Below are 16525 nucleotides of genomic sequence, written 5' to 3'. Positions count from 1 at the left end.
TTAAAAATTTCCTACCGGCTCATTACTTTAAACACTCACAACACCGGCATACCTTCACGTGCGCGAACGCTTTACGAGCCACGCATAGTTACTACCGGATACATGAAGTGTTGAAGCAACAAGATACACACACACACATGCACACATACATAGTGACATAATGACAACACATGATGTGGGTAGCCTGCACTGGCAGGTGTGGTTATTGTAACAAAATGTTGGAGACAGTGTATGGCGCAGGTAACCAAAGTTGTTGGCCCTCAACTTGTAAGTGAATATTTTTCTTTTGTTTCTTTCTTTTTTTCTACTTCCACTTTTACAATGACTTAGAAATTCCAAGAGTTCGGTACACAAAGTCGTGGTTGTTGTTTTGCATTATTTATTTGCTTTAGTTGCGTATTCCTACTGTTGCTCAAAAATAGCTCTGTTTTTATCTAAGTCCTCAAGTATGTTGCGCATTTCTAAATTTTTCCGTTCGCAATGGAATTGCTGCTAATGCTGTGGCTGTAACAAATTGCCTTGCAGGTAAACTACTTGTACATTAGCTAACAAGTATGCAAGTACATACACATATCCATACATAAAAAATATATGTGTGTGTGTAGAGATTCGTGTGCGCCGGCCACAGCGGAAATCGTTGCAAAAACAAGTTTCCTTCTTTCGCTAAAGCAGTTGCTCGCTTAGTGGCAGCTACATATATAAATATATCTATATGTGTGTGTGTGTGTGTGTGTGTGTGCAGTACCAAATAAGGCCAAATAGTACCGTTTGCTTTCCACTAGATCTATACAAACATGTATGCTTAAAGAAATACCTCCGCATGCTTGCCATACCTTTCAGAAACAATTTCAGCTATTCACTTTTTAGTAACTGAACAAATCTTGTTCTATATACCGTTATTTTGGCTTTTTTAGAGCTTTTGGGTTTACGGCTATATATTTCATATAATGCTTTCTTTCTATAAGCAGTTACGCTTATAAAAACCTTCTAAACAGTGTTAATAACGAAGAGCTACATGTGCATGTAGTGGTAATGAATGTATGTGCGTGTGTGAAAAGTACGAAAAACCACAGAATATGGAGTACGATGAAGAAACATAGTAAAAGTGAAAGTTCAAATGAAATTAGAATTCTGAATCCACTAACCTATTTTAAGTTTTATATGGCATTCGATGCCTGAAAGTATGCAAATTTTGTGAATGCAAAATTTGAGAATGCAAAACTTCTAAGATTTAAGAAATTTTTAATACCAACTAGTGGAACACACAAATTTTGGATATTTTCACCCGCTCCAGTAAAAATATACTCTAAGAAGTAGAGTCGTAACATAATTTTCTATAAATTTTAAAATACGCGAATCGAAAAAATGTTTGGTAATAACACGGCAAAACCTTGGCGCTCAGATGTAGGCAATTTTTTTGCCAAAGCCACAAAATTATTAGAACATACTCGCATATTTAATAAAAAAACTCGTCTCCGTCATTAAACCTACATCGTTTTGTTGAGCAAAGAGTAGCATATTGAAATTTCGTTTGAGTACAACCGATATAAAAACAAGCAGTAGTTAGATGAGGTATGCCAAAATGTTCATGCTGGTTTTGTTTCAAAATTTGAAAGTTTATTTAAAAATAAAGTTTATAATAGTATAATTCAAAGTATTACTCTTTTGAAGCTATTATATTTTTGTATATTTCGGGGAATTTGTGGATGCCACTTCAAAAAAACTGGTGAAGAATGAATCAACCCGATTTTAGATACCGTGTTCTGATGCGAATCTGAGACTTAAAAGGGACACGGTATGGGCAATAAGCCCGGTAAGGCAAACCTTCCCAATCGCTGGTTTTCAAATAGTTTGTAACTAGTCTGATAACTGGCCGAGCGTTTTCACGGCGAAAAATTAATGACTTGTGTCTAGCCGCAAATTCCGGGCATTTTTTAGCAATCACTCATTTTAATTTGATAAGTTGTTGCCGCTAGTATTCCTTATTAATGCTTTCATCCAATTTTAGAAGTTCATACTACAGCACACTTTCTGATTCTAACAAATGCTCTGTGCATTACCTCATACCTTCAATTCATATGGCACCCGACTTTCTTGCTTTTGAATGTATCCGACTGCTTTTATACGCTTTGAAATCGTTGCTGTAGTGACTCCTAAAGATTCTGTGAGCTCTTCTGGCGTTTGGAAATAATCTTCAACTGCAGTAATATTTCTAGTTCAGCGTCTTTAAACTTTTTTGGCCACCCAGCACGTTCTTCGTCTTCCCAGCCAAAATCCGTTTTAAAACTTGCAAACCACTTTTGGCACGTTCGATCAACTAGGAGATATTCATCATAAACATCCATCAATATACGTTAACTTTCGGCTGAGGTTTTCTTTATATTAAACTAATGAAGAAGAACTCTCTGCAAAACACTTTTTCAAGTCTTCCTTTAACTACTTTCAATTATCTCCATTTACTTAAGATGTATTTCTAATGTCATTTAAAATTTCTTATATCGCTTATTTGCCAACAGTTACTCTGCATAATAAATAAAGACCACGCTAAGAATTTTTTTATCAAGAAACGGCCTTCACATATCTTTGTTATGTTCTTTTTATCAGATGTTTATGCTGTTTGTGCTCTTATCTCGATGCTGCCGCATGGCGCAAAGAAAAGAAAGCATGTTTGGTTTGAAAAAACAAAAAAACTACAATGCATGCAACAGTTTACTCCTGCAAATACAAAGAATCAACAAAATTAACAAAAATCAAGTAAGTAAGGGCTAAGTTCAGGTGTAACCGAATATTGTGTTCACACGCAAATTGCGCAATTTGATGCAAATGAATTCAAAATTCATTTTTTAACGAAATGATGAACGGATTAAAATCATGTTTGGCATCATATTGACTGATACTATATATATAGTAGATCCACTAAGTTTCATAACAAATTCTTATATTGTAGGCCAAAGCCTCTTTATTATCACGTAAAGATTATTTCTGAATTTCATAATTATGCCTCAGGTCCACATATTCGTTATATGTGGGCTTGAAATTTTATAGTACGATTTTAAAGATTTTTAATCGGTATATAGCATTCTGTTTGAATATTTATTCCGATATTTTGATTTATCTATTATGTGAAAAAATGGAATTTAAAGTTGTGTTATACGGGTATTAGGCAAGTCGTTTAAATATACACCACAATCCTTCCTGACGATAATCACCCTTTTATTTACCTTCTTTTTGGAGGTTAATGACTTTTAATGAGGCTAACAACCTTTCCAAAGTTCAATAACGCTTTTGTTTACCTTTAGCAAGGACACCTACCCCTGCCAGGTCAATGCGTGTTGGGTATTTGACTTGTCTTCTTTTCATTCTCGATAATTTGGTTCAGCTACTCGTATCTTCAAAGGTAATCAGATGTGAGGTTAGGTTGAGAACTAAACAAAGGACCTGGTAAAAAACTTTGAAGATTGTAATTTATTTGAGAATAGGACTAGAATAGAATGTAACTACCGTAATAGCGGTATTGAGAGAAATAAGATAGTTTACAATTAAGAATATTTTTATTCAGAAGAGCTACATATATCAAAATTTAAACTCAATAATAGCAGTAAATTCGGTCTATACATTCTCTCGAGGACAATGAGAGAGAGTAATTCTAAGACGAACTTCAAATTAAGGAAGGACTTGTTCACTACAATTTGGTTCGTGTACGTGATATCAATATAATTAATACAAATGAGAAATATGTAATATAATCATATGTGATAGATCAGGAAAAGCCTATCACAGTATTGGAAATCATTACATTAAGAATATGGGGTTTAAGCCAAGGTATGGACAGATTTCATTGATTTCCAGCATAAAACTATTTACATTGTTAACTAAAACATGTCCACTTAATTTCACTAAAGTTTCACATATTTCATTAACTTTTAACGGACAGACAGTTCAGGAATTCAACTCGTCTTGTCAGGGAGATCACTTATATATGTATATTTATAGCTCTATATCTATCTCGATACGTTTTAGATGCTACAAAACAACCGTTAGGTAACTAAAACTATTCTACTCTGTTGTAACATGTTACGATAGTATAATAAATAATATTGAAGAAAGGAATATACAAAAATAAAATAAGAAATTAATCAGGTGAAAACAATTTCTTTAGTAGTTTAATAAATGTAGCAATATTCAGCTGCATACATAATTCAATTTAACACATACATATATTCATATATATTTAACCATTATCATTTTGATGAGTGTAAATAATAATACCACAGTATGAAAAAACAAATACAACAAAAGCCTATCTTATCAGAAGTAAACAAACAGATTTATCTGCGGTAAACGATTTTCATTAACAAAATATTCAATGCTACCACACGCTCGGTATGCCACCGCCATATATATCTCTGTGTCAGTGGGTATTAAGTAGCAGCATTGTCGCTTAGCGGTTGTTGTGGATAATTTGTAGTTGTTGTACTTTTGTAGTAAAAATATATAAGGAAAGTCTAAATTGTTTTATAAAGATGTTGCATTTGCTATGATTTACAAGGTATAAAAATTATTTATGTAAAAATCAAGCGGATAATGGTTAATATATTTGGTATATGGGCGTTCGTGAAATTTTTTCTAGGCAATTGGTAATAATCTAATTAAAAAATTGTTAGCAAAATTTTCTGAGACTTATAGATGGGTATAAATGTTTGTGAGTCAATTTCAAAAATGTGTTACATTAAATTAAATTATTTTAATGGACCATTCTTGAACAATTTTATCTCCATTTCTGATCGGTAAAGTTGGTTTAAGTGACGTAAGCCAATTTTTTTTTTTAATAATATATTATAAAACTTGCTATACAAGGCAAGCCAAAAACGACCAAAATTTTGGTTAAAACTTTCTTTTTAAACGCGATCAATTTTAAACTTTTCTCAATTATAGGTCAAGTAGAGAATAGTAGTAGATTTTTTGGTTTAGCTTCCTTGCACGGAGAGGGCCGGTCACTGCAGAAGCGGAAGATCGTTTGTTAAGCGCCATCGGAAATCGCATATAACTCGAAAAATTATTAATTTTTTTATTTAAAAAATATTACAGAGTATTCTTAAAATATGTATGAATATAGCTTTAGTATTTAAATTAATTGATAAACTAAAAATCGCCTTTTTAAACGGTCACTATCGGTGTGCCGCTAAGATTTTTGAGAGGGTTGAGCCATACTCACATTTAAAAAAAATTCGAAAATTCACACAATTGTAGATTAAATGGCACAGCCAACGCTCCCATTCGATTTTATATTGAATACTAACCTCCTCAGAGTAAATAGAAACTAGTTGCATCAAGATAACTATTTTTATACAATATATCGCTTGGACAGGCAAACGATCAGGGAAATAGACATCTGAAATCTAATTGATTTTCTATCATATTTGGTTTATTTAAAAGTTAAGGTGTAATAAACAATCATTACTCAAACAAGGCTATGCCATAAAATAAATAAAAACTAAACTCAAAAGCATAACCCTTTAAGTAAACTAAAATTTGTAGGCTTGAATATATTATATATTTATAAATAATTACAATAAATACAAATATATTTATATAAAATTTTTATTATTATTTTTTTATAGATTTATTAATTTATCCATCAATAATGGCAGAAATAATAGCATCAACTGTAAATAAGTAAAGTTCCCAGTGTAAGTGTGCCTCAGTGTTAAGTTTGAGCCGCAATTTTGTCTCGCAATAATTCTTGACAATTGAAAGGAAATAAGCAGAAGAGGTAAGTGGAAACAGCATTGCATAAAAATTAAGAAAATACACATTATATAACATAAACAATGATAATTTATTATGGTGTAGAAACTGTTGCCTACATCTTGGCGCAATGTTAAATACACGAATATTGAAGTATTTTTTTATTGGAAAATGATGATTATAATATATGAATCAATATTAATAATATTTCCTTTTTAATAAACTTGAGATATGTAAGATGCATTCATAAGTATGCGATAAAACCTTTGATTCTATAAAAAGGCTTACTTTTCTTTTGCATATCAAACTGGACCCGGACAGACAAAAAAACAAATAGATTTTCACGTAGTTTAAAAAAAATCATTATTATCGCCTTCAAAATAGGCTTCTTTTGAGACAATAAAAGTATGCCTAGAATTAACATAATTTAACATACACCTGTTATTAGCCTCGGCTGAGATGCCTTTACAATAGAAGTAAGTTAACAAATAAAGATCAAAATTTGTTAAGGTGAAACAAAAAATTAAAATTAGATGCCTAAAACTAAACAGTTTCGGGCGCACGAGTTAATTAAAGTCGTTGTCTGCTGTGCTACAGATTGAAATAATTGATATGTGCAGCGACTATATGCGAGTTAAAATAGTTAATTTCTTTAAAACTGGCGACCATATTGCAGTGGCGCACCAAAACAAAGAAACAAAAACTAAAAAATAGTTGGTTGGTGCGGGGAAGAGGTTGAGCGCTGTGCTGCGACGCCAATATTCCGCAATTGATTGCGCGCAAATATTTCAACGTTTGCGCGCTAATTGAACCGCAAAGCGACCATTTAAATCGAGCGCACACACCCACACAAATATGTCTGTGAAGCAATGGTGGTGCGCTTATCAGTTGTCTGCATGGATGCTGTTGTAAATTTGAATGGCGCAAAGGTAGCGGTAGCGAGAGCTTAAATATGCCGCTTTTTATTTGTGTTTATCTGCATATGTACAAGATACACATATCTGCATACATACCAGCGTTTGGGTAGGTGTGTGTATGTATATATGCATGTGTGCGTCAATGGCAAATAACATTCAGCATAACTTGTGGGATTTCGTCATTCATACAGTCAATTGTCCAAAATGTCAGCCCGCATCGCCTGTACACATTGCCTATACATAGTGCTTTCGTTACTCATACGCCCCGTGGCACCAACTGTGCTTCGCTTCGTTTTCTGTGATATCTCGCAACAATTTTGGTATGCTGGTCGGCATTAATAGCTTGATTCGTGCACACAAAAATATTGAAATTTTATGCTGCTGCAGATGTATATGTGTTTGTGTGCTTATGTGTACGTGTGTATTTGCCTTTTGCGATAATTATATGCAAACAAGGCGCATATCGTTTGTCATCGTTGCCACAGTGGACAACTTTTATGTCTGTGGAATGCCTAAAAATTAATTTTTTTTCTAATATTATAATAATTTTTGCTTTACGTATATGTGCACTGTAACGCTGTTGGAAGAAAAATTTGAAATGCTCTTTCTTTTAAAACGCACATACATACATATATAAATATACACATGTATGTATAAATATGCGTGTGCTTTGAAAGCATACACTAGTAAAAGAATGTCTAAGCATTGTTTTGTTAGATTATGACCCTCGCAGATTTACACTCACACACACACATACTATAATAAACTGATTGATATGCTTGAGTGCGCCTAACAGACACGCAGTCATGCAGCACGTGAGGCTAGAGGCCAAGCTGACGCCTACTGCTTAATGGTCGAAGGTTTTTACTTTGCTGCCAATCAACTCCGTATAGATTACATCACACTTACATTACTGTTTGTATGTATGTGTATTAAGGTGGTAATATTTTTTTTGCGCATACTCTCCAAGTATGTGTTTATAATTATAACTGAAGAAATTTTGCAATTTAAAATTATTATTTTTTCATTAAGTTATAAAATTATCCCTTAATATGTTGGGCTTACGAAAAAATCGTAGGCAACTTTTTTTTTGTGAGCATTTGATTTCCTACAAAATCTATGAAGCCAGATATTTTTTCAAGTAGTTACAAGCGAGATATGAATTTTTCTAAATGATAATAAGAAAAAAATATAAAACTGTAAGGCGGAGTACCTTGCCGATTAAGAGCTCATACTTGGAGAGACTCTTTTAGAGGCGTCGAATCGTTTTTTTACGCTCCCTAATGTGTATGCAGTTATTTGCGAGTTCGTTTGCACGCTTATCTATATATTCTTTTTATTTAAATATGTTCAGACTCTCTCACTCTCTTATTTGTCAACTATCTATTTCTGAGCGGCCTCACTGCTTTGCTCATTTGCCAGCTTTCATCTTGCTTTGGACCCTTTGCATATCTTCTTTGTGTACTTATTTATTTATTTGCGTATGCTCCGTTATTGTATAAAATATGTCGGAGCCGTCGGTGGCATGCATTCTCTGCGGTGCTGCGTGCCATGCCAGGTTCGTTAACTTTTGTTGTAAGATTCAACCCACAATATTATTTACATACATACTTATACTTGTATGTTAAAATCAGTTTTAATGTCAGCAACAAATGTAAATGTAGGCAAGATAACCTCTTATATACAACTTACAAAGTCAGATAAAGCGTGTATATGCACACTACTACTACATGTTGCAAATACAAGTATTGCGTAGGTGTATAAAATATGTCAATTGTATGTTGTACGCTCTGCGTCTAGGGTTTAGCCAGAACTTATTTGCACATTAAGGTATGTAAAGTGAACAAACAATTGCGTTATGACCCAAATAGAAGATTTACCTAATAAGTTAGATTTTAAAAATATAAATACAAGAAAAAATGTTAACTTTGGCCGCAATGTAGCTGTAATGCTTATCACAGGTGCAGTTAATAAAGTATAAAAGCGTATAAGAAGATTGGTTTTTTAATTTTGTTCAGAAAGTTTGTATGGCAGCTATATTCTATAGTAGTTCGATCAGCGTAATATATTCAGAAATTGTAGCGTTGCCTTAAATAATAGTCTGTGCCAAATTTCGTAAGTATATCTTGTCAAATAAAAAGAAAAAACTTAATATACCCTATTCATGGTATAAAAAAAATCTTTAAAAAAGCGATAGTGTGTATTCTAAAAAATTCATCTAAAATCCTACTTTCTTAAGTTTGACTCTGTCAAAATAGTTCCAAGTTTATTAAGTTTCGATAGTCCCAACAACAACGACAAAAACATGTTCTGTAGACTTAAAATAATAACTTAATAGTTCTTTCATTATATCGAAAGTATTTTAAGGCGCTTTAATGCTATAGTCCAAACTCCACACATATATTTACACGGGCTTTGGAAAGCAAAACAAAAAAAAAAAAAACGACGGGTAAAATATCTATTAACTTTACATTTAACATTATATCTTAAATGAATGCAGCATCATTAGGCTACTATTTATTATAAGGTGTGAAATTTTGGTGAAAAATATGCCTAAATGTAGGACAAGTTTGGTAATTGAGAAATTATCTTATGAATATAAAAATCAATAATATATACACTCAATTCAATAATCACTTAATTTACTAAAAGGTCTCATAAAAGCATATGAATTTCAATAATCCATTAAATCTTTGATTTGAATAAGATCGCTGCGTTGAAAAATGTGGCTTTGTTGATAACAGCTGTTGTAATTTGTCAAGCTGTCAAGCTGTCAAGTTGTACACAATTATAACTCCGATTATGGGCACATACATTTTGATTTCAAATATTATATTATTCGAATCTACCTCAGAATGGTTAAAAGGCTCTGGTGTAGAGTTATATTAGTAAGCAATATTAATTTCTATTTAATAAATTCCATAACTTTCTAGTAACTATTATAAACAAGCGTCTACCCAATAATTTGTAAGGCCACTCTAAATACTTTTAATAAATCCATTAGGATTCAGTATTAAAAACAACTGTTTACTTGGTTAACCATACACTTCTCAGTCTCCAAACTTGTTTACATCAGCCTAACTTCATATTTATCTTCCATTCATTTTATTATCCCCACTACAAATCACAACCACACACAACTTTTTCTGGTCGTCCATATGCTTGCACACATGTTGAAATCAGCACCATTGACAACGAACACATATTTGCGTAACAGTTGTTTCTAAATTTTTGCGTCCGCCTTACTCCTTTGACAGCTTAGACGCACAAGGCTGCACTTATCTTTGTGCATGTCCTGTCCTGTCGTTCCTAACGTATTGCCTACGCACATCATTTGTCTCAATGTCGTTTCGATGGCCATTTGGTTATGCGATACCTGACAGAAGTTTCATTTTGCGCTTTTGATAGCCTTCAAGTGCTCGGCGGCAACTGCCGGATGTGTTACAACTCAATTTTTTTTCTATTTCTATGAAAATGTGCTATTTTTGATATTGAAGCGTGAGAAATGTTTTTTTTTTTTGCTTATTACTTGTGACATAAACATAATATGTTAAGCAAAATGAAGAATATGGCATAGAATTTGATTTTTATGCAGTAAGTTTGGTTTAGGTTTGGTACTTACCATTTTCTGTTAAATCTAGTTGCATGTGATGCGATTTTTTTGTTAGAAGGTTTAAAGAATCAGCACATATATTACGATCAAGTCTTAAACCTAGAATATAATGTCTACATTAAGAGCTGATATAGACGAAGATAGCTCCAAGTAGCTTTCAACAAGTTTCATTTTTTGCAAGTTTTATTTAACAAACGTTTGTGTCGATTAGACGAAGTTATAATTCACAGACTATCGGAACCTGAGAACCATTTTGAAACTGCTTTCGGTTGCTGAAATCACTGTCTAGTAATTCAACGTGGACTTAGAGTCGATGTTGCTTTTTGAGGCTTTACTGTTTGCTGTTACAGGGTATTGTTAAAAATCAACAATATTAAGGGTCGATTCTGAGAGATCAACACCTCTCATATGTACCCTGAAACTACCTAACCCAAACCAAATGTTTTATATTAGGTTACTTCACAAGAATTTGTGAAGGCATTTAGCTTAGAGGTAAGATTAGATTTTTTCATGAAACAGGTAACAATGTATGGTGCTCGGATCGCTTGTACCAAATATTATAACTTCTATTTAGCTATAACCTAAATCAAATTAGCCAGAGAAGTCACTGAAACCAAACTGAACTTTTTTCAAATCGATAGCAGAGCAATAGCGAGATTGGCGTTATATAAAACTTTTTGTCATTTGTTTTCGAGTTATTCAGAGCTTAATCAAAACATAAAAAATATTGGAACAATTTTCAGAGTAGAGCATCTTAGCTTAAGGCTAAGGTCTTTGTAAGCTTATTTCTCTTCTATTACCTCTACAAGGGAGTCTTTTCTATGCTTTAATTAGAAACCTCTTTTTAAAGTGTTCGCTATCAAATAATTATTTTCAACCTTCCTTTCTACCACTCCGACTATATTTAAACCAATATATTTTGTCAGCTAAGTCTAGGAAATAAAAATTATTACTCAAAACATTATCGTTCACCCCTCCACAAAGTAGGGCGAATGGTCGATATGAATTTATGCTTTAACGTACATTAACATTTAATCATTTTGCCCAGTAGGCCATCAAAAAATTCGTAAAACTCATTAAAAGTTATTTATTGATTGTAAATAATAGCATATACCTCCAGCCGTACCGTTATTCGATACACTTTAATATATGTGTTGTTAATAATGCGGCAATTTGCCAGCCAACCATGCAGTAATCCAGTTAATTTGACTTTTTGTTGGTTATACATATGCACATATACCCACAAAAACACATACATATTTACTAGTATATATACGGTACATATGTACAATATATGCATACGCATATATTTAAATTGCCCTACGCCACTTGGCTAATGAGCAAATATTTTATTAAATATGCGACAATTAATGAAAATTCGCATTTCTATGCAAACACATAAATACCATTAGTGTAAATATATACATACCTACAAAAATATAAATAGACAACACCACATAAACCGTTTATCCACAGGCATGGTCAGTTATGTGACTTGTATGCAAACACTCCTGCACACTCATACATATTTAAGCCTATAAAAACTTATGATATCTAATGTCATGTGAATGTGCTATATTTAAATGTCATAAATATTTACAATTATTGGAAAATTCAATGCATAAATAAGCAGGTATATATTTATTCGTTAATGAATAATTTCGGGCTATGACTTTATGGTATTGTAAACATTCGAACGTGCAACATTGTACTCTCATTGATATACAGGCATATATTTTATTAATTAGCAAAAAATTACTTTGCATATTTGTCTAACCATGCATAACATAAAATATGTATATATGTAAACATATATATACATAAGTATGCTTGTATATGCGCTTATAATGAGAATTAGCACTAGTAATCCAGCTGCTAAATGTTAGCTTAATGAATGGTATAAAAAGTCAATGGATTTGCATATTAGACTAATTACTAATTGATTACATTTTATTTAGTAGTTTTTATTAAAAATCAAAAGATTTTCAATTCGTTAAACCATGATTATGATAAGCAAATTGCTTCGAGCGCAGAAATTGTAATTGAAATCGCATGATTTTTGCTGAAAACAGGTATTTATGCTGACCATTACCAATAATTAAATTAACATAATTTTTTTCTAAATACCAGTACAATTAGTTCCATCAATATTGCATCTTTGTCCATTTTTTTTTGTGAACAAAACCAATACTTTTTTTAATACCAATATTGATATTAGTACCAATACAAATACGAATATCAAAGCTAATACCTATTATAATACCAAGACTATTACCAATTGGTATGCCAATGCCAAAACCAATACCAATAAAATGTTTATTAACTTTAATTATACCATTACCAATACTCAAGTCAATACCAATACCGGTATCAATACCAATACCAATACCAATGCCAATACCAATACCAATACCCATATCAATAACAATACCAATACCAACACCAAAATCATTTTCAATACCAAAGCCGAAATCAAAACCAAAACCAAAACCGGAACCAATTCCAATACCAATATCATTACCAATACCAATATCAATACCAATACCAAAACCAATACTGAAACTAAAACTAAAACCAATACCAATCGATTTTTCATAAATTTGAGGACGATACTGCAAATATTTTCAGAGATATACTTATGACCGAATTTTTAAGAATTTTTGAATCTAGTGTAATCGGTTTTCAAAACTTGAAACGCGGTTTTCTCAAAATGATTTTTTCAGAGTAGTTCAGGACAATTTCTTTAAAATGGTTGAACCGATCGCGTTAAATTTTTCATACTACCTTCTTAGATATATTCTACAGAAAATCAACGACGAAATGAGATTTTTGATGAACATTTTGATTTTTTACTTTACTCTAAAATGTTAATTTAAAAAAAAAACGACTTTTTGGTTTATCAAAATTCAAATATGACTAGTACTTCGATCATTACCTGTACTTATCTATTTTGATAATCTTTGTTTATTGTTTTTTAGATTTGAGAAAATTTTAAGTAGAAAAGCCATTGGCACCTTTTTCGAAGGTCTTCCTTCAAATCAGCTACGGAATCAAAAGTTTTCGTTTTAAATCCCCGATTACCTTCTTTTATGCTCTAGTATACATTTCTTCTCGCTTCAATCTTCTTTCGTAATACCACACGTACAGTAAAGTGTCACTCTTTCGGCACCTGCTGCAAAGGCCAATAACCTAACCTTACAGTTTTTGTTACGAATGCACAAAACGTTCAAGATTATTTCGTAATCCATTTAATTTATTTTAAATGATTTAATTTTATTCCCTTGGTGCCTATAAAATGCCGAATTTCATGACACCAAATAAAAGTAAATAAAATAAAAAACGAAACTCAAGTATATTCTTAAGTAAGCCACATACAGCTGCTTTCACGTCATCACTTTTTCTTATAAATCCAATACTTTAACACAAACGATCTGCCCTCACTCAGGATATCAGGATATACGCGTATTTGTAGATTTTTTTCGCACAGCCTGCACTTGGCACTTGATCCTTTGTGACGTCAAATTGAAACGTGACACGCAGCACCCACACCCATATACATACACATATTCCTACACACAGTTAGCTATTAAGCAACAGCGTAACGGTCAGCTACCACTTCCAAAAGCGGTATACCATTTCGTGCTATAACAAGCTTAGGATTGCGTGATTGCGCCGCCATGGCGGATGAGCAATAAATTCCGTTCAATTGTTTCAGCAAACTGCATTACGAACATGAAGCGCGGCGAGCGTGAACTTTGCAAAGCATGTGAAACAATATAGAATAAATTCTGAAAAAAAGAAACATGCAGAAAATTATACGCATTTGAAAAACAAGGAAGTTATAAAGAGAACAACCACAACAACGAGAACACACAATGTCACGTTTCAAAAATAAATTGCCATCAAGGCTGTGTGTTGGTCAGCAGTGCGCGTGGGTAGTTGAATGTGAAAGCCCGGGAGGGACGCTTAGCTCAAAATATAATGGAAAGATTTGGTGAATGAAAAATGATATAGAAAGCAAAAGCGAGACGTGAGCTGGAGGAAATTGCATTTGGAAATAGGTCTACCAGTTTACGGTTACCACAAGCCATGGCTGCTAAACTCATAAAAGCAGATAATAAAAATAAAAACAAAAGCAAACGAGTTGAAGCAATGTTTCTAAGCAAAGCTGAGTATAAGGAGAACGCACGCAAACGATAGCGCCGCAGATTAGATTCACTTGCGTTGGCAGTTGCTTTGTCTGTAGAATAAAGAGCAGTTCTTGTTGACAAAAGAAAACGTATAATCAAGAGTGCAGAACAAAGTGTGTGCGTGTGACCTCTGGTTATAATAACGGTTAGCTTCTGAGCTGATTGTTTGCGGAGAATGGAGAGAAGAAAGCTGAAAAACTGAAATTTTAATAAAAAATTAATGGTTGAAAAGAATTTGCTTGACTAACAGGCAACTAAGCCCCAGTTTTAATATAATGAGCATCTTTAAATCAGTACTAAGAAGAAACCATATCTTGCAAAATTTAGAACAGTAATTATTTTGGAATTAGGACCCTCAAGTAGTTGGTCTTGATCAAATATAGTTTCATGTCCTCTCTGCAGCAGTTATTTTAGATAGATTAAGCTAACCGAAAAAGCTTATCGGATATTTATTTCACCTCAGTCTTACCTAATCAATCTTAATGAAACATCCAGTATCTACGTAAACACAGTAGAGAATCAAACAAATTTTATTTATTTTTGTCGAACAAGCTGAATTTATTTGAAAACACCATATGTCATCCTTTGATGGAATTAGAAATTCGAACAGTATCGAGTGAGATTAGTTACGATCTTAACCTCTCTGGCCATGTGGTTTTTATACGGAATTTAGCTCTAGCGCTGCATTTGAAGATTACAAGGAACCTTTGTCATGAACGAGTACGAGATATTCAAGTTTTTAATTTTTAAGGATCCAGTGCAGAGCTAATACTTCTGCTAGAATAAATATTTTTTATTTAACTAATTTTTTATTTTTAGCAAAAGGTAATTTTTAATGATTTTACGGCTTTGGGGTTAAAGGTCTGATTTAATCATTACTTCACAGGGCAATAATATGTACAAGGGTAGTAAACAATATCTGTATTGTATCTATGACTCTAATATAGCTTTTAACGTTTATTTAAAACATCTGAATCTATATGATTTTTTCACCGTTTTGCCAATTTGTGCATTTCCTTCTAAAAGAACTTCGGGCAAGAATGATTCAAACCTATTTTTGATCTTCAATTTATAAGGCACCAGATTTGCCTGCTTTTAAACGTCTCCACCTGCTTTTAAACGTTTGGCCCACTCACTTTTAAAGTAAATTTCGAGTTTATTTAACGCTTAAAGAAAGCATGTTGTCGTTTAAGACTTTTTTTTAAACTCCAATAATGACCAAAAACATTTTTTTTAACTTGATAACTTTTAATTGGCCAAAAAGCGGACTCTCTACAACTTCTAAAACACCTTTTAAAAAAATTTTGTCCAAAGATGTTAAAAAAAATGTTTTTTTTTCCAAAAAAATTTTTTTTTTATCTACAAATTTTAGCCTCAGGCTAAGTAAAGCAAAAAACTTTTTCTTTTCGCTCCACTCTATGCAGTAACTCCCAAAGATTATGTGATATCTTCGTCTGTTTAGCAACAACCTTCAGCGAGCACTGCTTCCAGTTTATCATTTTCGAACTTTTTCCGCGGTCCAGGACGTTCTTCGTCTTCTAAGCGAAAACCACCACTTTAAAATCATGCAAAGCACTTTGGCACGTTCTCCCAGCTAAAGTGTGTTCACCATAAACTTCCACCAAAATACGTCGACTTTCGGCTGAATTTGTCTTCATATTAAAGTAATAATTAAAGTAAGAACTCACCGGAATAACACTTTTTCAGGCACAAAGTTCAACATATTTGAGTGAAAAAAATGTTGTTTACGCTTCAAATGAATGACATATACTGAAAGACACGCACAAGGACTGTAGCATTCCAACGCATGTTCGCAATAGAGCATCGAGTAATGAAATAATAATCACGTTCCGTGCCATCTCTTGGCAAAACCGTACGAATATAACTAGTTATATACCCAATATTCTTTAACTGCTCGATACAATTTTGAGTTAGTTTCTAATAGCCACATGAAAAACTACGCTTATTTATTTTGGCATATCCAACTGTAAAATTTGACTTAAATTTGTACGAGTTTCATGGCTTTTCCGACAAAATTACTAACAACTCTTTAACAA

General features: G+C 32.7%; 2 protein-coding genes across 2 annotated transcripts in view; one reads left to right on the top strand and one right to left on the bottom strand.

Annotated features, from left to right (window-relative positions):
• The window catches only part of Dgk (diacyl glycerol kinase 1), a 175961-nt gene that overhangs the window by 22877 nt on the left and 136559 nt on the right, over positions 1 to 16525 (top strand). Inside the window, exon 2 of the mRNA XM_070109011.1 lies at positions 5622 to 5773. The gene's annotated coding sequence lies outside the window, so the exon portion shown is untranslated. The remainder of the gene's footprint in view (positions 1 to 5621; positions 5774 to 16525) is intronic.
• On the bottom strand, positions 12423 to 13957 carry LOC138857067 (uncharacterized). Its single transcript, XM_070108486.1, has 2 exons — positions 13892 to 13957; positions 12423 to 12890 (listed from the first exon to the last, which is right to left on the bottom strand). Exons 1-2 carry the CDS (start codon positions 13955 to 13957, stop codon positions 12423 to 12425), a joined length of 534 nt encoding a protein of 177 aa, XP_069964587.1.

Source organism: Bactrocera oleae, chromosome 4, assembly GCF_042242935.1.
Source record: "Bactrocera oleae isolate idBacOlea1 chromosome 4, idBacOlea1, whole genome shotgun sequence".
Classification (NCBI taxonomy): Eukaryota; Metazoa; Arthropoda; class Insecta; order Diptera; family Tephritidae; genus Bactrocera; species Bactrocera oleae.
Note: the sequence above shows the minus strand (reverse complement) of the source record. Positions and strands in the feature narration are given on the sequence as shown.